The sequence below is a fragment of the Notolepis coatsorum genome (genome assembly GCF_963971535.1).
Source record: "Notolepis coatsorum genome assembly, chromosome: 16".
In the NCBI taxonomy this organism is placed as follows: domain Eukaryota; kingdom Metazoa; phylum Chordata; class Actinopteri; order Aulopiformes; family Paralepididae; genus Notolepis; species Notolepis coatsorum.
The window spans coordinates 87,130,957-87,156,805 of record NC_140180.1 but is presented as its reverse complement, the minus strand read 5'-3'; the positions used below and the strand labels follow the sequence as shown (position 1 = coordinate 87,156,805).

General features: G+C 48.2%; 1 protein-coding gene across 1 annotated transcript in view; it reads left to right on the top strand.

The window, feature by feature from the left end:
- The window catches only part of cpxm1b (carboxypeptidase X (M14 family), member 1b), a 52,587-nt gene that overhangs the window by 17,748 nt on the left and 8,990 nt on the right, over nucleotides 1-25,849 (top strand). Inside the window, exons 6-9 of the mRNA XM_084331291.1 lie at nucleotides 1,647-1,738; nucleotides 9,706-9,829; nucleotides 23,524-23,720; nucleotides 25,114-25,293. Coding sequence (XP_084187417.1) covers nucleotides 1,647-1,738; nucleotides 9,706-9,829; nucleotides 23,524-23,720; nucleotides 25,114-25,293 — 593 coding nt within the window. The remainder of the gene's footprint in view (nucleotides 1-1,646; nucleotides 1,739-9,705; nucleotides 9,830-23,523; nucleotides 23,721-25,113; nucleotides 25,294-25,849) is intronic.

Here is a 25,849-nt window from a genome sequence, read left to right as displayed (position 1 = left end):
GGCTGCAATGTGGACGAAGCCTTACATCACGTGTCCCCTCCGGTACTCGAGGAAGCAGCCGTTGCATCTTTTCACCTGCACAGCGCGATCTCTCAGCGTCGGGGGTCTGCGTGGGAGGGACACGCCGCCCCCGTCGCTTCCTGATTCTGCTGCGCAGGTGCACCAACCAACCTGTAGGAGTCGCTGTCCACAACGTCCGATCCCCACCCATCAGCTTCCCACCCCCTAATACTGCCAATTGTATTAGTATGAACGACCAGCCAAGCTGATAGCAATGCGGAGAGCTGGGCTCGAACCCAGCGTCTCCTGCATTGGTGGCGAGCGCCTTGCCCACTACACCACCTAGCCGCCTGAATATCATAATTTATGTAAAGGTTCAACAACAAAATAATCAGAAATCTGCTATTCCCACAAAGCACTTCCTTACAGACAGTTGTTTATTAACACTTTGAGCGCCACGCCTGGTTTTCCGTTTTACCGGCTGAATGCCACCATTGGCGCCAATGTTAACGTTAATATCGCCTAATCTATGTTTTAAATTATGGCTATGTGTCTAATCTGCCCATCGCATTATCAAATACTATTTTCCAGTCAGTGCTGTGAAGGCAGATTGTTTTTTTATCGCGTCGTTTCCGTTTCAGAGCAGTTAGAAAAGCCCTCGTTTTGATATAAAAAACAGCTCATTCTGGAGCATTCTATGAAAATCGTCTTTTAGTGGAATATTCCACAACGTTGATATTCATCGGCCTTTTTATGAATCGTTTTCAAATAAACGCTAGATGATCAATATTATACGTGCACGCAAGCACATTACGGCCGCGCACTGATAATCGCTCCGTTGATTTCCTCACAGACTTTTACAGTGAAACCGAACGAGGACATTTCACAAAACAGCTTATAACTTCATCAAACTTACTCTGATTATCCTAACACTGATAACATAGAGTCCTTACCTGACATCAGATGGTATCCAACTGGTATATTCCAATTCCTGATCACCATTCGAAAAAATCGATACGTGTATGGATCCAACGCTATACTGTAGATCTCCATGATCAACGGGGATCTGAGGTTCCAGAATGAACTGTGGTAACCCCGGCTGGATCAGTGAACTGGAAAATGTGGAGTACCGGATTTTTTTCCCCATTCATTTTCATTGAGTCCATTCCAAAATCACTTATGTCATCTGGGAGACGACAGGGGGCGCTTTTTTCCACAGTGATCGCCGGCGCCCCTCGGCTATACTCGGGTAGGCTCGGGTGATGCAATCATTTTTCAGATCGCTAAAAAAAAAAATCCGAGATATCTCGTGAGTGGCATTCAACCACCTATAAAAAACCAGAGAAATCTCGTGAGTGGCACGGAAAGTGTTAACGTTATATACAGCCACAAGAGTAGGTATTTCTGATTCATCTACAGTGTAATATGGATTTCACAACAAAAGATCAACACAGCCAAAAGAGCAGACTATAAGATGATTATGTATTGGCGTCCATGATCTGACCAAAGTGAAAGAAAAAAAAATAAAGATCCAGTCACCCTGATATGACTTCTGTTGGTAGTACAGACCTCACATATTAAAGTTGACTTCTCATATTAAAGTTGACTTCTCATATTAAAGCTTGGTCTCCCTCTCTGTCCTGTAGATCCTAACAATATATACGCGTGGCAGACAGAGCTGACGGAATCCAGAGACCAACTAGACTTCAAACACCACAACTACAAGGAGATGAGAAAGGTGAGACTGATTATGGTGATGATGGTGGTGATGATGGTGATGATGGTGATGATGGTGGTGATGGTGATGGTGATGATGGTGATGGTGGTGATGGTGATGATGGTGATGGTGATGGTGATGATGGTGATGGTGGTGATGGTGATGGTGGTGATCGGACATTGTGGACAGCGACTCCTACAGGTCGGTTGGTGCGCCTACGCAGCAGAATCAGGAAGCGACGAGGGCGGCGTGCCCTCTAAACACAGACCCCCGACGCTGAGAGATCGCGCTGTGCAGGTGAAAAGATACGACTGCTGCTTCCTCGAGTACCGGAGGGGACACGTGATGTAAGGCTTAGTCCACATTGCAGCCGGCTTGTGGGAGGCATGGCCTAACAGCGTTCGAGACAGGGGAGGGTAGAATTGGACGATATGAAATTGGGATGGGAGAAAAATAGAAAATGGGAGAAAAAGTAGATAAAAAAAAGGTTAGAGCAGCCACACAGCCCATGTGAGCAGAGCCATCCTGTATAGGCAGCATCACGAATGCGAGTGTCTGCAGTTCAGCTGCGAGGTAACTGGGGTGTTCCAAGCGTTACACACATTCACACCTGGGAGCTGCCCAGTGCAACCACAGTCTGACACTATATCCACAAAGCCAGCATGACGGCTGCCTCTCTGAACTGTAAGGTGGTGATGGTGTGATCAACGGAGCATTTCAAGAGCATTTCTGTTGTATATTATGCAGAGTGCCTCACGTCTCATGCTATACAATAGGCTTGGTGCCGAATCTCTAGTATGACATGCTCACACCGGCTGTGGCTGCTCTAACCTGTTAACATGGTCACTGTGTGGCTGCTCTAACCTGTTAACATGGTCACTGTGTGGCTGCTCTAACCTGTTAACATGGTCACTGTGTAGCTGCTCTAACCTGTTAACATGGTCACTGTGTAGCTGCTCTAACCTGTTAACATGGCCACTGTGTGGCTGCTCTAACCTGTTAACATGGCCACTGTGTGGCTGCTCTAACCTGTTCTGTTTCATTAGGGGATCCGCTCGGCATCACTTATGCACTCCCTCGCGTACGTGCACGCGCACTGAATAAATTCCACAAATATACCTTTAATACCAGTATTAGTCTGACCACACCCCTCATCAGCTTACCTTCATAAGCAGGTGTGTGGTCACCTGCTCTCCTCCTTCTCGCTTTCACCACAAGGAAGTGCCTCGGTAGTACCCCACTTGACGTGTTGTTAGTTGAAAAGAGTTGTGACGAGTCTACATTGTGCTTAATTTTTTCTTCTCTCATATCTGTTGTAAAGAAAAAGTTTGGGTCATAATGTATTCTTCGGAGAGTAGACCCGCTAGACCTACTTTTCACCAGCGGTTCTCCATTCCCGCCTCCGTCGTGCGTTTTGGTGCTGGGCTGCTGCCACTTTCGTGGTTGCCGACCCAGCCCAGGAGGCAGCCGATGGATAGTTTGCCTCTCCGAAGAGCCGAGGAGTCGGTGCCGTTGCTCCGGCGGTGGCCTGATCTCGACTCTGGTTCCTCTGGTTCCAGGGAATCGTCCGTTGGTGAACGGCCGGTTGTTTTGGAGCCGGAGGATTTGCGACGCAAACTTTTCGCGTCTGCCCGTTCACGTCGCAAGATGGTGGCATGCAGGCGCGAACGGCCTGGTTTTGGGGAACTGCTGGAGACCAGCGAGGATGCGTCCGGCTCTGGTTTTCCGATGGAAACTGAGGACTTCATGGAAGAGTCGGACGGATTCTTGTTTGATGGTCCCGTGGAGGAGAGTATCCCTCCTATCCAGGAAACACCGGAGGGGGGAGAAATGGCTCCGTGGGACGCCTTGTTCGAAGATGTCGAGGAACCACCTTGGCCTCATCAGCAGGATGCCCTACTATCGGCCACATCAGACTGTGGCTCCTTGACCAGTTGCAGCCTGCTGCATGTGAGGGATGCGGGTTCGGTGGAGGAAGGTCCGCAGGGGGAACTGCGGGCTTTGTTTCCCGAGCTCATGGCGGTAGCCGCCGCCGCAAACGGCGTGCCGCTGCCGCTGCCATTGCCTGCTCCTGTCCCTGATGATCTCATAGGTCATCTCTGGCAGCGTCGCCCGGTGAGAGGGGTGGACGTTGTCTACCCATTTTTCCCATCAATGGGGACCTATGTTCGTCAGGGTCAGGCGGTGTCTCACATCATGGGACTTACCCCCACCTACGTACCAGTTACGCGGGTGTCGGGGTTAGTCAAAGGTATGAGGGAGGGCGTGCCTCGGCTTGATAGTCCGATGGCCGCTCTCCTCTGTCCGGATATGGTGTGGGAACCCTTATGCAAGCCGGTCCTCCAGGGTAGATCGGCTAGGCGATTGGCATATTGGGGTGACCAGTCATTCATCGCTGGTACACAATCGCTGGCTGCGGCGTCTAACATCGCCCACCTAGCTAGATTTGTATCGGGGATTATGACGGGCGGCACGGATCTGACCTCAACATGCAGAGAGATGGCAGAGGAGAGATCCATCCTTAAACCCCATTTTCTGCCTCCCGTCCTTGCCGGTGGAGTCAGAAGGCTTCCACGACGTCGAGCTGTCTCCGTCGTCCCTACCACTGCCTCTACCGCCGCTGCTGGCCCTTCCAAGAGGGCCAGGAGAAGAGACGGCGTTTCTGCTGCCGCCGGCCCATTCACGACCGGAGGAGACGGTAGGGAACGTCGAGACCAGCAGACAGTAACCTGCCGTCCCTCCGGGGCTCCTCGGGGTGGCAAGACTCGAGCGGCGCGAGGTGGCAGACGCCGCTGAGAGTGACTTTTCCCCTCTGTGTCCCCTCTCCTTTACACCCTCCCCGGCCCCTTTATGATTGTGTTTTTGTGCCAACTTAAAACTTATGACAATAAAAAGTTCCCCGACATAAGGGGGATTATGTTTTTTGGCCAAACAAACTGTGTGTTTCTTCAACAAATCATATGGTGGGGTTGTGTAAATATGAATCTGCACTTTTACGTTGTGAGATGAGTCGTGTTGTGTTACGAGATTAAGCAAGGTCTGCAACATACACTCAGTCATAGGGGGTTCTATTAGCCTGACGCTCCACATGCAGGTAGAAACTGGTGTTATTCCGTTGCTTAAACTAAGTATATGTGTCTCACAATGCTGTTGTGTTAGTTGCAGTAATACTCGTACACACACGTTCCACGGCCTAGCCGTTACTCTCGGTCAGCGTTTTTGCTATGTACGACATAGTCAACGGGTGTAGGATTCACACACATACGACTTGTTTTTGTTGTAAATCCTGTTCACATTTTGTGGGTAGCGGGCATTGTATTAGCTTACGCTATACATTAGCATTTCTACCGGAGGTTTTCAAAATGGCTACAGTTGTTTTTTGTGTGTAGGGAAAGAAGGTTTTTTTGTGAGGGGGTGTCGAATAAACCCCTCCTTCCCACTTGGTTGGTTTAGGAGATTTTATCTCTTCTGCTGAGCCAGTCAGGGCCGAGCCGTTAGGACGTCTTGGCAGGGGGGGGGGGGGGGTATCCTGCCGACTCCTATTACAAACAGGAGCCGTGTGCAGGGTTTCCCCCCGTCGTAGCGGTGTTGCTATGGCGACGCCTTCCATGAGTTACAGAGTGTTAAGGTGTCGAGTTAGAGCGTAGGGCTCACGGGTCTGCTACGCTCGATTTATGTGTAACTTGAGTCAGTTGGTCACGTGACTCACAGTTGGCATGTCTTTCTCATGACTACAACTCGTGTGGGAAGGTTTCTGGGAGGGTCTAGTCTTTACTCTCTGATTAAAAAGAGTGACTGGATGTAAAATCATGTGAAAACGGGTTTTTTACTCCCAGCTGTGCAGTTGGGTTCATACGGGTGATGCTTCTTCTTTATTATTGTAAAGAGTTGGATGTGTCTATATGAATTGGAAATGGGGGTCCCTGATGGAAACAAGACTAACGTCTTTCTCAGGTCTGCCTCCCCTTACCGATTGTGTGTATTGAGCCGTACTGTGTTGTACCCTTTCTGCAATCTGTTGGTTAAAGTTTTCATTCATTCATTCATGGAGTTGGTTGCATCCCGCCCCTCTTGTCGTTCCCCTGGGCGTCTTGGGGATTCAATAAGATGGTCTAAATAGCCTATTATTGATGTGGATATGCCCAACGCACACATAGTGCTAGCTCAGGATGTTCTGTTGGACATTAGGTAACTGACTGGCGCGCCTTGGTTGCTTGGGGTTAAAACAGCGTTTTTATAAAGCAATTGGGATGGGGGTTTTCCTCTTCCGACGACCTGTGTGGTTGTCGACGGGTTCTCGTTCATATCAGGGGATGATAACGGAATGGATCTGAACATGTGTGGAAGGGTCTCACGCCCTGGGGGTGGGCCGCCGGGCGCGGTTCGCACCGAAACGTCTGAGTGGCGCCTTCTTTTTATGTTTAAGATCAACACGCATATCTGCCCCTTCTCCTGGAGTTGGCATGTCGGCGTGGTTAGGGCACGGGACTGGTTCTGGTCGCGCTGGTCCGGATCAGTTAAACCCGTTGTCCGCCGGGGATGCAGATCTGCTGTTCTGGTACCCTGAGGGACTTGGGCTTTTTTCAGGGGGAAAAATGCTAGGTCGGTCCGGGTGTCACAGGGTTAAGCGCTATGGAACCCTTGTTGGGTACATTGTATTCTACACTGTCGTAATGGCTTACGGCCGTGCCAACCTGTACGCGCCCGATCTCGTCGGATCTCGGCCGCCATGCAGGTTGGTCTTGGTTAGTACTTGGTTGGGTGACTTCCTGGGAATACCAAGTACGGGGTGCTGGGGCTGGTTTTCCATTCTTACGCTCTTCTCTTACGCATGGCGAAGAGGGGCCTGTTGGGGTGGTCTTGACCTCCTCGGGGGACCCTGTGCTCCCCTTATCACCGGGCCCGGTCCGAAGTAATGTTTTCGTTGACCCGTAGGCCCGGAATAACCCTGTTGGAAACTGGCACACGGGCTGCGGCAGTGTTTTGGAGTTTTTTTCCTGAGGGGTTATGGGACCAACCACCGCATAAGGTAACACCTGGGTGGTTGGTTCTCTGGTGTGTTGCTGCAGTGTCAACTCCCGGGTTAACCGGTTGAGGGTGCCCCTACACGTTCATGACGTCTGCCAATCGTGTCAGCCTTCTCTGCCTCGACCCCTCTGGGTGGGGGTTTTTAAATGGAGGCTTGGTCATGCAACAACGCCAGCATACGCCCCTTCCGCCGGGGCGGCTGTGTTCAGCTGTCCTTTCTGGCGCCTGTCTCGTCCGCAGTCTCCAGGCTAGGGTTAACAGCCTGTTGCCTGGTTTTCCCCGGTGCGCTGCCTGCTTCCGTTGGTTAACCTTTTTTGTGTGCTTACGGCCATGCTGACTGCCTGTTCTGCAGGGTCAGTGTGCCAGGCGGTGTACTGTTGGGGAGGACAGGGCCCGCTCGGCTGAGGGGCCTTTGTCCGAATACGCTGGCGATGTGGGGGGCGGGGTCACTAAGTGCCCACCTGGTGGGGTCTTGATGCTGGCATCATGGACTTTTCCGGGCCCCCGTTCCAGGGGGTCCAGTCCCTTTGGTGGGTCTGGGTCTTCTTTCGCGCTCCGCTGCTACGGCCTTGCCACGGGGTTAGGTTTGCCCTTGACCCCGTGATTCTGGGGGCAGTAACGAGGTTGTTCCCTGAGTTGCTTGAGTGCCTCTTCGCACGGTCGGGTCCGTCGCCCTCCCGGGAAACCTCTAATAGGGGGGGTGCCCTCCATTAGGGGGGGTTGGGGGGGCTCGGCCCTCCCTGTTCTGTTGGTTGTCGGCCGGTGGCTCCGCTCGGCCTCCCTATGTGCATAAGTGATGCCGAGCGGATCCCCTAATGAAACAGAACGATAGGTTATGACTATAACCAAGTTCTGTTAATTAGGGGTGACGCTCGGCATCCGACGCCGCTGCAGCCCTTGACCTCACCTTGTGGTGAATGCTTGGGAAGGAGGAGAGCAGGTGACCACACACCTGCTTATGAAGGTAAGCTGATGAGGGGTGTGGTCAGACTAATACTGGTATTAAAGGTACATTTGTGGAATTTATTCAGTGCGCGTGCACGTACGCGAGGGAGTGCATAAGTGATGCCGAGCGTCACCCCTAATTAACAGAACTTGGTTATAGTCATAACCTATCGTTAACATGGTCACTGTGTGTGTGACTGCTCTAACCTGTTAACATGGTCACTGTGTGGCTGCTCTAACCTGTTAACATGGTCACTGTGTAGCTGCTCTAACCTGTTAACATGGTCACTGTGTAGCTGCTCTAACCTGTTAACATGGTCACTGTGTGGCTGCTCTAACCTGTTAACATGGTCACTGTGTAGCTGATCTAACCGGTTAACATGGCCACTGTGTGGCTGCTCTAACCTGTTAACATGGTCACTGTGTGGCTGCTCTAACCTGTTAACATGGTCACTGTGTGGCTGCTCTAACCTGTTAACATGGTCACTGTGTGGCTGCTCTAACCTGTTAACATGGTCACTGTGTGGCTGCTCTAACCTGTTAACATGGTCACTGTGTGCCTGTTCTTCTAACATGGTCACTGTGTAGCTGCTCTAACCTGTTAACATGGTCACTGTGTGGCTGCTCTAACCTGTTAACATGATCACTGTGTAGCTGCTCTAACCTGTTAACATGGTCACTGTGTGGCTGCTCTAACCTGTTAACATGATCACTGTGTAGCTGCTCTAACCTGTTAACATGGTCACTGTGTGGCTGCTCTAACCTGTTAACATGGTCACTGTGTGGCTGCTCTAACCTGTTAACATGGTCACTGTGTGGCTGCTCTAACCTGTTAACATGATCACTGTGTAGCTGCTCTAACCTGTTAACATGGTCACTGTGTGGCTGCTCTAACCTGTTATCATGGAAATGAAAAGCAACAGGTTCCACAGCGCACATGCACTGCTCAGGTAGGCGGTGTGTCCCTGGCCTGACACTGAACAGCTCCACTGGAGCAGTTGGGGGTCAAGTGCCTTGCTCAACAGCACTTCAGCAGTTGGTATTGAGTAATGGGATAGGGTTATTCATTCACCCCCCCTGCCCAGATAAATCCAGGGGATTGAACTGGCGAGATTCCGGTCACAAGCACACTTCTCTAACCTTTAGGCCACCGCTGCCCCCTTGTACTCGAAACTCGATATTAATCAAACTCTGAAATAAATCTACATCTACCCTTCCCTCCTCCCCTGCAGTGAGAGTGTAGAACGCCTGGAGCCTTGATGTCTGAGCTGAAACAGTCTGTCTCACCAAAGAGCCTATATTTATTGAGGTTTTTCTCCTTTCCCATCCTCACTCTGTTGCCACTACCAGAGGGCCGTTTGAAGAGACTGTTAGGATGTGGGGTTCTCGTACGGCCACAGAAGCAAACACAAGCTCCTCACAGACACATTCCACAGTATGTAAACATGTTCAGCTGTTAAGAGTTCTCGCGATATAGTCTTGCGATGCTATAGACAAAAATTGTGTGCGTTAGAAACCCTGGTAGAGGCTGTTCTGTGAACCCCCAAGAAGAAAATCCATGCCTGCTTTCAAAGACCACCAGACTGAGCTCGTACTTACATCTTGCATTTGTGATTTATAGACATTTTAATCCTCCATTGAAAAACAATCAAATGTTAAAGGAACACGCCAACATTTTGGGAAATTAGCTTACCGTCTTCTCCAGAGAGAGACAAGAAGATAGATACCAGTTTCCTCTCTGTGCGTTGGAAGCGGACAATGCCGGTTAGCCTTCGGTAGAGGTGTTAGTTGGACAATCCCTAGGCTAACCGGCACTGTCCACTTCCATTCATTGTGCTAAGCTAGGCTAACGTGCAGCCAGATAGCTTTCTACTGAACGCACAGAGAGGAAACTGGTATCTATCTATCTTATTGTCTCTCTCTGGAAAAGACGGTAAGCTAATTTCCCAAAATGTTGGCGTGTTCCTTTTAAGAGGCAGCATTTCTCAAGCTAAGATTTGCCTTCGTCTCTCCAGCTGATGAAGGCGGTGAACGAGGCGTGTCCTGACATCACCCGCATCTACAGCATCGGGAAGAGCCACGCTGGGCTCAAGCTCTACGTCATGGAGATCTCCGACAACCCGGGCAAACACGAGCTGGGTGAGTCACCGGGAGACTGGGTTTATCTGTTTATCTGTGTTTACAACCCCTTGGTATCCATTGTAGAAACCTGCTTTAGTACGGCATGATTGTTGGAGCAACTGTAGCAGTGGTGCATGAAGCACGTAAGAAGTGGAACATATACACGGGGTTCATGTGTGTGCCTTTAGGACTAGCTTTGCAGGACCATCTTTATGCTATGGACCCAGTTCTAGTTTTCATTATTATTATTATTATTATTATAGAGTTCATTATAAAAACATTTCCTGAACTCTAAAATTGCTGCATCCTATATAAGTGGTAAATGGTGCATTTATATAGAGCTTTTATCCAAAGCGCTTTACAATTTTTGTTCCTCACATTCACCCATTCACTCACACATTCACCGATAGCGGAGGCGACCATGCAAGGTGCCGATCTGCTCATCGGGAGCAATTAGGGGTTAAGTGTCTTGCTCAAGGACACTTCGACGCGCTGCCCGGGAGGAGCGGGAATCGAACCGGGAAAACTTCCGACTACCAGATGACTACTCTACTTCCTGAGCCACCCGCCCCCTATATACACTTTCAAATCTGACACGTACAATCCATTTACAGGCGCTTCAAGGTAAATCAGGGAACGAATATTACACTGACATCATTACGCGTTTTCTGACTGGAGGGACTGTTTTATAGTTTAGGACTGTTGTTGTGTTGTGTTGGCAGCTGGACTGTGGTTCCTGAACCCCTATTTGAGGGGCTTTTCTTTAGCTCCCATCACAGGACAGGAACTCTCCCATCACAGGACAGGAACTCTCCCATCACAGGACAGGAACTCTCCCATCTCAGGGCAGGGACTCTCCCATCTCAGGACAGGGACTCTCCCATCTCAGGGCAGGGACTCTCCCATCTCAGGACAGGAACTCTCCCATCTCAGGACAGGGACTCTCCCATCTCAGGGCAGGGACTCTCCCATCTCAGGACAGGGACTCTCCCATCTCAGGGCAGGGACTCTCCCATCTCAGGACAGGAACTCTCCCATCTCAGGACAGGGACTCTCCCATCTCAGGGAAGGAACTCTCCCATCTCAGGGCAGGGACTCTCCCATCTCAGGGCAGGGACTCTCCCATCTCAGGACAGGAACTCTCCCATCTCAGGGAAGGAACTCTCCCATCTCAGGACAGGAACTCTCCCATCTTAGGGCAGGGACTCTCCCATCTCAGGACAGGAACTCTCCCATCTCAGGGAAGGAACTCTCCCATCTTAGGGCAGGGACTCTCCCATCTCAGGACAGGAACTCTCCCATCTCAGGGAAGGAACTCTCCCATCTCAGGGCAGGGACTCTCCCATCTCAGGGAAGGAACTCTCCCATCACAGGACAGGAACTCTCCCATCTCAGGACAGGGACTCTCCCATCTCAGGACAGGAACTCTCCCATCTCAGGACAGGGACTCTCCCATCTCAGGGCAGGGACTCTCCCATCTCAGGACAGGAACTCTCCCATCACAGGACAGGAACTCTCCCATCTCAGGGCAGGGACTCTCCCATCTCAGGGCAGGGACTCTCCCATCTCAGGACAGGGACTCTCCCATCTCAGGACAGGAACTCTCCCATCTTAGGGCAGGGACTCTCCCATCTCAGGACAGGAACTCTCCCATCTCAGGACAGGAACTCTCCCATCTCAGGGAAGGAACTCTCCCATCTCAGGACAGGAACTCTCCCATCTCAGGGAAGGAACTCTCCCATCTCAGGACAGGAACTCTCCCATCTCAGGACAGGAACTCTCTCACCTCAGGACAGGGACTCTCTCACCTCAGGGCAGGGACTCTCCCATCTCAGGACAGGAACTCTCCCATCTCAGGGCAGGGACTCTCCCATCTCAGGGCAGGGACTCTCCCATCTCAGGGCAGGGACTCTCCCATCTCAGGACAGGAACTCTCCCATCTCAGGACAGTGACTCTCCCATCTCAGGGCAGGGACTCTCCCATCTCAGGACAGTGACTCTCCCATCTCAGGACAGGGACTCTCCCATCTCAGGGCAGGGACTCTCCCATCTCAGGGCAGGGACTCTCCCATCTCAGGGCAGGGACTCTCCCATCTCAGGACAGTGACTCTCCCATCTCAGGACAGGGACTCTCCCATCTCAGGACAGGAACTCTCCCATCTCAGGACAGGAACTCTCCCATCTCAGGACAGGAACTCTCTCACCTCAGGGCAGGGACTCTCTCACCTCAGGGCAGGGACTCTCCCATCTCAGGGCAGGGACTCTCCCATCTCAGGACAGGAACTCTCCCATCTCAGGACAGGAACTCTCCCATCTCAGGGCAGGGACTCTCCCATCTCAGGGCAGGGACTCTCCCATCTCAGGACAGGAACTCTCCCATCTCAGGACAGGAACTCTCCCATCTCAGGACAGGAACTCTCCCATCTCAGGACAGTGACTCTCCCATCTCAGGACAGTGACTCTCCCATCTCAGGACAGGAACTCTCCCATCTCAGGACAGGAACTCTCTCATCTCAGGACAGGAACTCTCCCATCTCAGGACAGGAACTCTCCCATCTTAGGGCAGGGACTCTCCCATCACAGAGGAACCATGAGTGATGCCAAGTGATTGGTCCAGACGTCAAGCTTGTGGTATCAGACCTAAGTGTGGTCAGTGGGGCTGTGCAGGGCTGCAGAGACAGATGGGCCGATACCTGAGTCAACCTCGTATTGTAGTTGAAATACCTACAGTATGCATTAAAAACATTTCCCCAGCGAATCTCTTAGTTACATCAATATTATGCTGTCAGAACAGTCTCATATTTATAGGTTAAGTATTTAAAGTTCGCTATTGGCCATTTTCGCAATCTAATCTTGTTATCAACCAGGAATAAGTCAAGCAGTGTTGTTTTGTTTATAATTATGTGAAGTAATGTTATTCCCAATGTTCGCTATTTGGCCCGACTGGAATGCAGCCAAGCTTTCTCGCTACACGCCACTGCAGAAACATGGTCAGCTTGCGTCACTTCAACATTCCTATTGGAGGTGTGAATGCAAACAGAAGAAGGTATGTAGTTCTCAGGGGAGCTCCCCAGTGGGTAGTCCCTCTCAGGGAGTCCCCAGAACTATTTGGCCTATTATTACCAATTTCTACAAAACCATTTGCATTGGGGTTCAAGTGAGTGGAATGGATGCTCTTTTTGGTCGCTGAGGCAATTTTTCATGTTACATGGGCTGATTTCCATTTGTACCACACAGATCCAAATCAGTTCTGTTCACATGGCACATTGCCAGCTGTAGTACAGTACAAACGCACCGGAGTTCAGTTGATTTCAGATTGAACTTTAAAAAAGAAATCATCATTCTTTACACTGTGCACATAGTCTAGTTCATAGTTCATAGAAGTCTCACTTGACTCCCTGCACAGACACAGTGTAGGGGGGGAGGGGGACTTCCAGGCTACAATGGCTACCACTGTATCTACCACCTTCGAAAAGGCAAAGACAGTCCTGCACTGTTCAGAACGTGTGTCCCCGTAGAGACGGGAGTCAGTTCTGCTGAAATGTAGAAGTGTTTTCTTTGGGCCTCTGCAACCGCCCTGAGCCCACACGGAGAACCAGCCTGAGCCCACACGGAGAACCAGCCTGAGCCCACACGGAGAACCGCCCTGAGCCCACACGGAGAACCGCCCTGAGCCCACACGGAGAACCGCCCTGAGCCCACACGGAGAACCGCCATGAGCCCACACGGAGAACCGCCCTGAGCCCACACGGAGAACCGCCCTGAGCCCACACGGAGAACCAGCCTGAGCCCACACAGAGAACCGCCCTGAGCCCACACGGAGAACCGCCCTGAGCCCACACGGAGAACCGCCCTGAGCCCACACGGAGAACCGCCCTGAGCCCACATGGAGAACCTCCCTGAGCCCACACGGAGAACCGCCCTGAGCCCACACGGAGAACAGCCCTGATCCCACACGGAGAACAGCCCTGATCCCACACGGAGAACCGCCCTGATCCCACACGGAGAACCACCCGGAGCCCACACGGAGAACCGCCCGGAGCCCACACGGAGAACTGCCTGCCAACTCTGGCGGCCGCTTTAGAGAGAGAGAGAGGCCTCGCCACCACCGAAACACATAACAGCCGAGACCGCCAGGGAGGCCAGGGAGGCGGCGAGTGTGGAGCAGTGCGCACGGCGTCAGCACTGGTGTGGCGATCGTACGGGGGAAAGTCCTATCGCACATGGGGGACTAACATTTGGAGGTCAGGTCTGGGAGGACTCACAACCCATCTCAAACCATTGATCCTCCAAACAAGCATCCTCCCGTCGAGCATCAACCGTCGCTTCCCTCAGGGCGAAGTTTGCAAAGAAGCAACGATTGTGATTGGAGGATCAAGAAAAGAGGGCAGGGTTTGAGATGGGTTGCCATTGCACTCCCCCCTCCTCCTCCTCCTCTCATTCAACTTTAATTATCTTGTTCACCACTGCCTTTTTATATATTTATTTATTTTACTTTGAATCTAGCAAAAGTTCCACTGACTTGGGTTCCACACATTCTCATCCCATCTGCCAGTCGTTACAGCAGGGAAGTCATCCAGTGTCCCGTTTCATTTTGACCCCCTCCTCTCTCCCCCTCCTCTCCCTTCTTTATATTATGTATGTTTTCATGTGGACATTCTTCTCACACAGCAGAAGGAAAGAGAATCCGCCTAACTTTGACTGTTTTGACTAACGAAGGAGACCCTTTAATCTTCTAACTGGTCATGAAGGACGGCATTAACACATTCAGCGCCAGCCATTAGACGGGTCCCGTTGTAGCAATGCCACGCTTTAAAAGATAGGAGTGCGTCACCTTGTTTGTAGAGCTATAACTATATTCTATATTATAGCTATGGATACAATACTATGGCCCATTTGACATCAACTATCTATCGTTCAATATGTGAAAAAGAATACTTTTTTTTCATCCATACATTTCCGTGTTATACCGTGGTGAATATAAGTATAGTTTTAGAGTGGTCTGGGGTAATTCCCGAAAGGCTGAGTTATAGCCTTATACGTGAATCCTACTATAAGCATTGCCGTTTCTTGCCTGGACACGCTAATATTCCCAAATCAAATGTATATAATAGGTATTATGTTTCATCATGAATGCATGAAAGGGGGGGGGTGTCGTTTCTGATAATTTGATTGTCAGTAACACCATTCGTATTGAACACTGGAAACGTTGATCAGCTCGATCGGTATAAAAGCATTGCTAGAATTTACATCATATAGTCCTTACCTGTGATCGGGAGTATTCCAAAAATGATATTCCAATTGTTTGATCACCATCTGGTCCATCCGATGTCCATTTGGTCCACGACATAACCCACCACACCATATATATACTTGTATACTCGGAGTATACTCGTTGGCGGGGAATGTGTTAAGGATGACAACCTCAGTCAAAGTAATGAGGTTTCCCATTTTACCTCCTTTTCCTATGTCGTTTATTTTCCCCTATTTTCTCCCCAATTTAGTTCTTATGTTGATTACCCACGTGCGTCACGGTCCTGGTTGTTGTGCTACCTTACTGTCGGTCTGGGGAGGGTGTAGACTACCACACACCTCCTCTGTTGGTCTGGGGAAGGTGTATACTACCACACACCTCCTCTGTTGGTCTGGGGAGGGTGTATACTACCACACACCTCCTCTGTTGGTCTGGGGAGGGTGTATACTACCACACACCTCCTCTGTTGGTCTGGGGAGGGTGTATACTACCACACACCTCCTCTGTTGGTCTGGGGAAGGTGTATACTACCACACACCTCCTCTGTTGGTCTGGGGAGGGTGTATACTACCACACACCTCCTCTGTTGGTCTGGGGAAGGTGTAGACTACCACACACCTCCTCTGTTGGTCTGGGGAAGGTGTATACTACCACACACCTCCTCTGTTGGTCTGGGGAAGGTGTAGACTACCACACACCTCCTCTGTTGGTCTGGGGAGGGTGTAGACTACCACACACCTCCTCTGTCGGTCTGGGGAGGGTGTAGACTACCACACACCTCCTCTGTTGGTCTGGGGAAGGTGTAGACTACCACACACCTCCTCTGTCGGTCTGGGGAGGGTGTAGACTACCACACACCTCCTCTGTTGGTCTGGGGAAGGTGTATACTACCACACCAGACTCTAGCGCAGAGAGAGAGCAGACAACTGGATGGGTTCCAAGGGTGTTTAATATAAAAAGACACAGATTGGTCAGACAAGCATTTTGTCAAAGACGACTGCGGGTATTCCGAGGGTGCACAGAAATACCCAGGAGAAGCATAGTCAGACAAGCGGGGACGGGGGGTAGACGGGGGTAGACGGGGGTAGACGAGGCGGGCAACACAGATGGTCCAAGGGGTGATCCAGAAGCAGGGTAGTCCGACGAGTGATGGTCATACACAGGATCCAGAACGAGCGCAGGGAAAGGAGCCAGGTAGTGGACTAGAGACAAAGGAGGACAGGCAGGATTAGACACGGCAGGATGGCTACGGGAATAAACTCTGACTAAAAACCATGACTGACTGGTTTAGCTGATAATACAATCTGGCGCCGTTTTGCGCAGTATGAGCTGGGTATTATTAGTAGCCAGGTGATTGCTGATTGCCAGCAGCTGTGGATGCCTCGGGACCTGCCTCCACACCAGGTTCCAATCCTGCAATCACTCCCACATACCCACAACCACACAGAGACAACGACACTAGGAAACAACTGGACATGACACCTCGCTAGGGATGCACGATGCAAAGTCAGATATCAGTCTGATAGGGTATCAGAGAATTTCCCCAATATTAAATTCAGATACCAAAAATCACAGGTAACGTGCCAGCTGCACTCTTTACTAGGCGTGGGAATCACCAGAGGCCCCACGATATGACATTGTGATGTATTATCTTTTTTCAACTGCAATGATGATGTCCCCAAAAACATCTGCAATAAAAATATATACAGTACATCATCTGTTTTATCTAATAAGATAACATGTTCAGTCTGTTCAACATTTGATACCGATACCAAAACAATACCCAGTTTACCCACCCCCGCGCGCTGATACCTAACTTTGCAGAGATAATGTGTGTCACATGTGCTGTGTGAGCCAATCGGAGGCTTTGTTACATTGTGGATGATATCTTGGAACAAACATGCATGTGCTAGAGCTTAAAGGACTGTATATAAATGTCACCTTAGGGACTGGTCGGATGCCTTAACTGCCAAACTAATGATACCAAATTACACAACTGAGTAAACTAAATTAAATTAAGTCACCTAGACTAGAAAGAGCGAGGAAACTGATGAACCATAATACCATTTTATATTTAACACAGGGAACAAACATACATACAAATATTCTTAGTACTTTATACAATTCCTAATTAAAATACTATAGCTAAATTTAGATGGGCGCCCAAATTGTTCTACTAAAGTGTTCTGGCCAACGTTGCCGCGGTTACTGTAGCAGCAGAGGAACAATTCCCTCTGCCGGACGAGAGAGGTGGAGAGAGAGTTAGTAAGCTTGGTGGTGAGAACCCGGAGGGGTTCTGTGGCGAAGAGTAGTCAACTGCTGCGTGGCGATGAAGGCGGGAAGACGCTGCCCGGTCCGATTGGCGCTACCAGTCTGCTCCTGCAGACCAGATGCACCGCTGTTGGGTATCCGAGTGTCTCCTCCGCTCAGTAGTGAGCACGCAGACAGCCAGACTGAAGACCGCCTCTGTACAACAGGCTAGTGCTAGCGGCTGCTGAGCTAGCAAATGACTGGTTGTGTGCCTCTGTACAGAGTCCCTTCGGCACAGAACCCAGCTAAAATGTCCTCCGGTCTGTGCTATATCGTCCGATATGTCCAGTGCAGAGCAGCTAGCAACGCATGTGCAACGGGCTACATTAGCTATTAGCTCCTACCTAGCTAGCTTCTGCTAACTGCTAACTGGAAATACGATAGTTAGCTGTAGTCCGCGAATCACTGACATTTCCTAAACATATAACTAGCTAACTACTCAAACTCACACTTTCTGGTGGAATAATGTCTGCGAAATAGGCAACTTTACATCAGTGGTCAAAATGTCCGTGACCGTCCGGCTGGATGCATTTCTCTCTCTCATCTAGTCTGGACAAGTTGAACGACACAGGAAGTGACGCACGATAACTAAACACTTCCACCTCTGCCCAGTAGATGGCAGCACTGTCACACAACATGAGATGCAATATCAGCAGGCAGACGGTATAAGTAAACAGTATGTGGAAAATAATAACTGAACTCCCACATATCAAACAGGTCTAATGAACTTAGAGGGGGAAATCTTAGGTCGATTTCTACATAACTGCAGACCCTTCCGCACAATGCATATTGGCTCACTGACACCGATGAGATTAACTACTTAGGTAACAAAATTAGTCACTTATTGTCATTCGATACCAAATTTCGATGACGACAGCAGTTTGATATTGAAGCAATTCGATCAATACCATAAAAGTATAGAATTTCGATACCCAGCCCTAGTTGCAATCCAAAGGATGTAATTTTTTTCTATTCCACAGCTGGTCACGGTCAGAGATCTTGTTTATTGACTCTGTCAGAAGTCAGAACATGTGTTTTGTGTCAGATATGCACCCATGTCGACCGGACATCCCCTCAGGGTGAACAAACTGTGTCCAAGCTTCTTAACCCTCTAAATTAAGTGGAACGCCCACTCGCCACTAGACATGTTTAGCAAAACATGAAATATCTTTGGATATATATATTTTTTAATATTTTGGATATAATTGAAATTGGATATAAATTTGAATTGTAGGCTACCTGGCAGTACACAGAATTACTGCTCAGAATTGGCTAGAATCTTGAAACATTTACATGCAGGCTCATAAATCCCTTCCATCTATATGTCTATGACTTTAGCGCTTAGCCTATAGCCAATGGAAATGCTAGAAAGGGTCACATGGGCTGGGAGGACCAATGAAACATGTCTATTATTTCTCTATAGTCCAGTCACTCTGTGTTGGAATCTCCACAGATGCAGACAGACTCACTCGCTCATAACAGGATAGAGAGGGGAGCTTGTCCCTGGTTTTATAATAAAATGAGAAAAAGACATGAAAAGAGGTATAATGTTCAACAAGCATTGGAACTTGTTGTGGATGTTGAGGACGATCCAGATCATATAAATGAAAAGGACTCTGAGCCAGATAACTGGGACAGTGATGATGACAATCATAGTGAAGGATTTGATGCGTTTGAAGCTATGGTTTGAAGTAGCCTCCTCTTGTATCAATTGATCTGCCGACTATATTATTTGTGTGCAGCTTGAATGAAACTCAGCTTCATGACTCATGTGCGTAACTATGCTATTTGGATAAGATGCGGAAAGGGACATTGATAGGAGCCCATGTGGGCTATATGATGGAGGGGCATTAACACAAATTTAATGTATGATGGTGACTTGACACTGCACCAGAAATAAAGGGTAGGTTCATAAAAGGTATAACATTTGATACTGATTCAAAGAATAAGCTCAGAACTTGCAAAAATATAACACATTGTCCAGGCGAACCTTTGTCTATGTGGGCTTTAGGGTTAAAATAGAAACACTGGTCTTGTTTTATTGAAGTGAAGTTTATATGGTGGTCAAGTAAGCAAGAGAGTTCTTACATCAATACTTGATATGTAGTTGACCCTGACTTAATCTCATCAGTCCTCCCTCACAAATGTAGGTGAACCTTGAAATGGAAATCTTTTTATCTCAGAGAATTTCTCCGATCACTCCTGCATAAACAATTGAACTAATTATGTCAACCTAAGTGCTTCATAGTGCTTACTTCATTCAAAACATTTGTAAAAAAAAAAAAAAAAAAAAAAACTCTCTGAATATAGAAGACCCTTTAGTACAGGAACAGATGCATCTTGTGTTCAAATCATAAAGTATTATCTAAACACATATGAATTAATGACACATATGAATTTGGCTGTAGAGCTTGTTTGAATTAAACCAATTGCGTAAAGTGTTCAATAAAGAAAGTCTGTCTCTAAACGTGAGAAAAAGGGGCATATTTAGCAAAATCTGGCACATGTCTATGTATACACTATTCCTGTGAAATTTACTAATGAGCTCATCTGAAATAAAACTGTTGGAGGAAAACATTTGCCCTTCTGATCAAGCTCAGTCTTTAAAGGGGACCCGTTTTAAGAATCCACATATTATGCTGGACAGTCAGTGTTTGTGAACACGCACCACTCTCTCCTAAAGCTAGAAATCAGAGAGAGAGAGAGAGAGAGAGAGAGAGAGAGAGAGAGAGAGAGAGAGAACCCTCCAGTCTGTGATGTCACTGGGTTGTCAAATCTGGGACTGCTCCATAGACAATGAACTGCCCCGGGACGCTGGAAGAATATGTGTGAATTTGGGCATTCCCCTTTAAGTGGGACTGAGCTGAAACCCAGCCAGGGAGGATGTGCTACATTTCTGACCTACCCGCCAGCCTGATGGACAGTTATGTGGGTGAACTAAGCAGCAGACAAGACAGGGGTCAGTGAAAGGCTGGCATCTGCAAACCATTGTTTTGACTTTTGAATTGTCTGGGTAAGGATGTACCAATACTGATGCTGCTATCGGATATCGCTGAAATACCAGGCTATATGAACTATAAAAGCGTGTTAAATCTCTTTCTGCTCAATATGTGTAAACACTAGAATAAAACAGACCTACAGGGTGTATGAGAATATACCAGTGTTTCCCCTGGGATTTTTTTCAGGGGGGGGTGGTAGGCCCCCAAAATGACTAGTGTTTTTGCGGGGCGCGCGTGTCACGGATACGTGGTGTCAACAGTGTCGTCATAGGCGCGCGCAGTAAGGCGGTTGTTAGTATCGGTGCATTTCTCTACACTGAGCTGAAATGAAACGATTGCACATAAATTAGGTAAATAAATATTAACAAGGTGATTGATTGAATGAAAATGTTATTAACAGATTGCAGAATGGGTACAATACAGTACGGCTCAATACACACAATTGTTAAGGGGATGCAGACCAGAGAAAGACTTTCGTCTTGTTTACATCAGGGTCCCCCATTTTCAATTCATAATGAATTGTAAGTAAGGGTGCAACTAGCATCGTGCAATCCATTCTTTGTGGATCTAGCCCTGAGACTTGTTACACGCAATGCTAGTCAGTCTCGGAGTTGTCTCGGAATGGATTTGGTAGCTTTTTTCTGCGTCTCTGCGTGCCGACCCACCGTTTTAATGTCTTAGTGAAGATTGATTTATATGAAAACCAATTTATGTATAATTTAGCTAGCTCGCCAACATTCCTGTGTTTAAAGCAAACGTTAATAAAAAAAAAGTTCTCCCCATTTTTCTCCCATCCCAATTTCATATTTCCAATTCTCCCCTCCCCTGTCTCGAACGCTGCTAGACTACGCCTCCCACTGGTCGGCTGCAGTGAGGACCAAGCCTTGCATAACGTGTCCCCTCCGGTACACAAGGAGGCAGCTGTTGCATCTTTTCACCAGACAGCGCGATCTCTCAGTGGCGAGGAGTAACGCGTGGAGGGACGCTGCCCCCGATACTTCTGATTCTGCTGTACAGGCGCACCAACCGACCTGTAGGAGTCGCTGTCCACAACGTCCAATCCCCACCCACCGGCTTTCCCACCCTCTAACACTGCCAATCGTGTTAGTATGACGGCCGGCCAAGCCGGTAGCAACGCAGAGAGCTGGGCTCGATACCAGCATATCCTGCGTTAGTGGCGAGCGCATCGCCTATTTGTTTTTATAATTTCTTTTTTTTATTTAAATTTTTTCTGGAGGGGTGGGCCGCCCCGCCAAGGCAATGGTAGGGGAAACACTGTATACCCCACCCTTATATGGCCAAAAACAAAACCCCCAGCTTGGGACTTGAAAGGATTGCATGGTTGATTATTCAACCTTTGAGGACCCAGGATTGTGAGGATTATGTCATGAAGCAACAAATACATCAGAAATTCCTTAACGTTTTCCCAAGAAGCTGTATTTCCAGGTTAGAGCTGGAATCTCTTGAACTACCATACGCTACTTAGAATGACTTGCCTCGAGGGATGGATGTGCCTGTAGAGTTGGGAAGCGAATGAGCAACCGGGTTGAACGGTGTGGGACACGCAAACATTACAATCAAGTAAAGTTTTAAAGTAATAATCTCAGAACATTTCCATAGAAATAAACATATTTTTGCCACTCTATCAGCAATTGATATAACCCAGACCAGTCATGATTCATTCCACCTATATACCCAGTTCATGAATGTTTTTACATTCGCTGTTCTTGGCTCTTTTCCCGGGAAATTCATCCGGTACACAGGAAGTGATGCAACAGCATTTCATTTGGAATGAAAAGGATACTAATTCAGTAGTTAGCATGCATTTTCAAGATGGAAAGCAACAAGTCAATGTGCAACATCCCCACAGCACTGACCAGTTATCACCAATAGATGTCGCCAAAAACAATTAGAATCTTACAGATTACCACTTAAAGGTCCCGTGTCTTATAAATGGCCTTTTCCAGTGTTTAGCATTGTTTTATAGCAATGGGGGGTTAGTATCAATGGGTCTGTGTCTCTAATTACCATATTGGCGGATTGCTCTAATTCAGTTGAGACATTCTCTTCCCCCAGTGAATTATTGACTGTTTTGCTGACGTGAATAAGGCACTGATCTGCATAACTCAACCATTCGCTCAACAACAGCAGAGCGAGTGGAAATACCTGCACTTCCTCAAGCGGGTTTTGACAGAGGCAGAGAACAAGCGAGCGAGAGGGAGAGAGAGATAGAGAGAGAGAGAGAGAGAGAGAGAGAGGAGCTTCTGTCGGGGAAACAAACACACACGCATTTTACACACAAACTGACAGCGCGCAGGGACAACCTGACCAGCGCGCGGGGAAACACAAACACACATGCATTTTACACACAACCTGACCGGCGCCGTGGATGGGCTTCTCCCTGGTAGAGAGAAAGAGAGAGGGACCGCACGCAGGAGTGTGTAAATGTGTGTGCGCGCGGGGCTGGTGTGGGACTTCTCCCTGGGATATCACTGTCAAAATATCTTTGACTCCCACGCGCACGCCCATATTCCAATCCCTGCAATAATATTCACAGCGGTATATATTGTCATTTGAAACAAGTTACCAATGCATTGTCCCGTGGGATTATGCCCCCCGCGGCGAAATTAATTTGTATCCCCCTCAATCTTTCTACCTCTCTCTCTGTGCCAGTCGCAGACTGTGGGCAACTGTCACTCAAAGCGATTATGGGCGGAGCCCAGCACAAACAGCTTGGAATCTTGAAGTCGAAATTTTTTGCTTTTGAGTAATTGATTAAAAATATAAAACAATACATTTTTTGTGTTCCATTGACTCACAGGAATTGTATAAAGTTGCCCAAATAGTGAAAGGAATAGCAATGCATGTCCCCTTTAACAACAAATATCCCCCTCACCCCCCCCCCCCCCCTTGTAGTCTTTCAAACTTGACGTTGAAACTATGAGCAAAATATGTCAAAATGATGTGTTTTGTTCCTTATCTGCTATTTCAGGAAACAGAGACAGACTTGTCAAGTTGTCAATTAACCTCATGCTACAGTGTTTTGTGGCTCGCTGTAGACCAGCGACTTTTCAAATCGTTGTGGAGGCTGAGCTTTTGGCTGCCTCTAACTCTTATCTCTTTTTCTGTGTTTTTGGCGCCCTCTGCAGGTGAGCCAGAGTTCCGTTATGTGGCTGGGATGCACGGTAATGAAGCACTGGGAAGGGAGCTGCTGCTAAACCTGATGCAGTACCTGTGTCTGGAGTACAAGCGGGGCGACCAGCGGGTGGTCCGTCTGGTGAAGGAGACACGCATCCACCTGCTGCCCTCCATGAACCCTGACGGATATGAGACAGCCTTCAAACAGGTACAGTAGGTACAGCTGGTTCCCATATGTACCGCTTCACTTTGCTAGCTTCATATCACAGCTGTATATGTACCACTACAGTTTGCTAGCTTCATATCACAGCTGTATATGTACCGCTAACGGATATCACCCTGGGGAATAAAAACATATTCAGTCTCTTTTCCCAGGCTCCACTTCTCATCAGTGTGTGTGTGTGTGTGTGTGTGTGTGTGTGTGTGTGTGTGTGTGTGTGTGTGTGTGTGTGTGCGTGCGTGCGTGCGCGTGCGTGCGCCAATTCTACAGTTGTCTAAGGCTCATTAGCACGTGGCATGTCCCCACTTCTTCCGTGTCCGTCAATAAATCTAGTCTGTTGTCACTAGTCTTGTCTTGTGCACAGCTTGAGCCCACGGTGGCTCTTTCCCTCCCAGCTGGTGGGAGTAGTTGTCTATGTTGTCCGTGAAAGAGGGTTTTGAAGTTCCATGTTAGGGAATCCAGTGTCCTATTGACCTTAGGCTGATCTGTCACGGTGCTTAAACAGTCAATGAGGCACCTTTAACAGTAATGGAGCGTATCATGCGCTCTCCGGCAAACAGGGGACGAGGGTCCAGCTTGGGGCCCCTTGCTCTCCCCCAGCCCAGTGAGTTTGATTTATGACATTAGGTCAGACTGACTGTGTCCGTATAGTGTGGTGGCACACCAGATATAAATGTTTAGCCCCCATAGGTCTATTGCAGAGTGTGATTCGTATGCGTAATACATATGGAAAGTCCCTGGCGACCCAAACTGAATCAAACTGTCACAATACTAAATTTCCGTTACAACCACTACGCTTTGCTAGCTTCATATCACAGCTGTATGTACCACTATGCTTTGCTTGCTTCATATCACAGGCAGCTATATATTTACCACTACGCTTTGCTTGCTTCATATCACAGCTGTATATGTATCGCTACACTTTGCAAGCTTCATATCACAGCTGTATATATACCATTACGCTTTGCTCACTTCATATCACAGCTGTATATATACCATTACGCTTTGCTCACTCCATATCACAGCTGTATATGTATTTCTACGCTTTGCTAGCTTCATAATCCATGTTCATTTGGAACCAGCAAAGTAGCATGGACTATGTTCATATTCACAGAGTGATATAAAACAAGTTTGCACGTTCCCCCCCCCCCCCCCCCAGCCATGAAAATATGCAATAGGATTATACCTGAATACAGATGATTACAACGCAGATGAAAGATTTTAGAGTTTATTTTCATGGGATCAGTTATATCTAATTTCTCTCAATTCAATGACGATGATGATAATGATAAGGGTGATGATGAGGATTACAGATGATGGTGGATTGAATTGAAACGTTCATATTTCCCCGTCTTCTTGTTGTTCTTATTTTGCCCCCTAGGGGTCAGAGATGGCAGGGTGGGCCACGGGACGCTACAGCTACGAGGGCTTCGACATGAACCACAACTTCGCTGACCTCAACTCGGGCATGTGGAAGGCCATCGAGTTGGAGACGGACAAGTCTAAACTCATCAACCACTACTTCCCGATCCCAGAGTTTTACACCTCTGAGGAGGCCTATGTGAGTTCCTAAATACTGCTTCACAAGCCTTCATTTACATTGATCTACTAACAAGGACCCAGATAAGAAATGTGGTGATTTTCACTTGTCATCTATTATTGAACTTAAGGGTGGATTGAACCGGTAGAACCGGTATACCGGTAGAAATCTGTGCCAATGTAGAGATTTGACTCTACCAGATGTACCGGTAGATGGCTACTTTTAGGCTCTTTGAATGTAAAAAATACTTTTTCACATATACAAAGTAGGCCAAAAAAGCTAGCGAACTGCACGTTGTCATTAAAAGATAATAAACTAGGTTGTGGAAAATGACATGTCAAGAAGTTGACCCATTATTAAGTAGCTGTTACAAAGGATCAGATTAAACCGAATATATATATTTATTGATTGATATATATTGCATAGTATTTGTATATCGTTTGATATCCCTTGTATATTCCTTGTACATATACACGGAATATCCCTTTAGCCTAGTACAGACCATAATATTTCATTCTCCTATTGGACAGCGGTCCACAGGCGCCAGGGCCATGCCTCCAGAGTCAGGTTCAAGGCC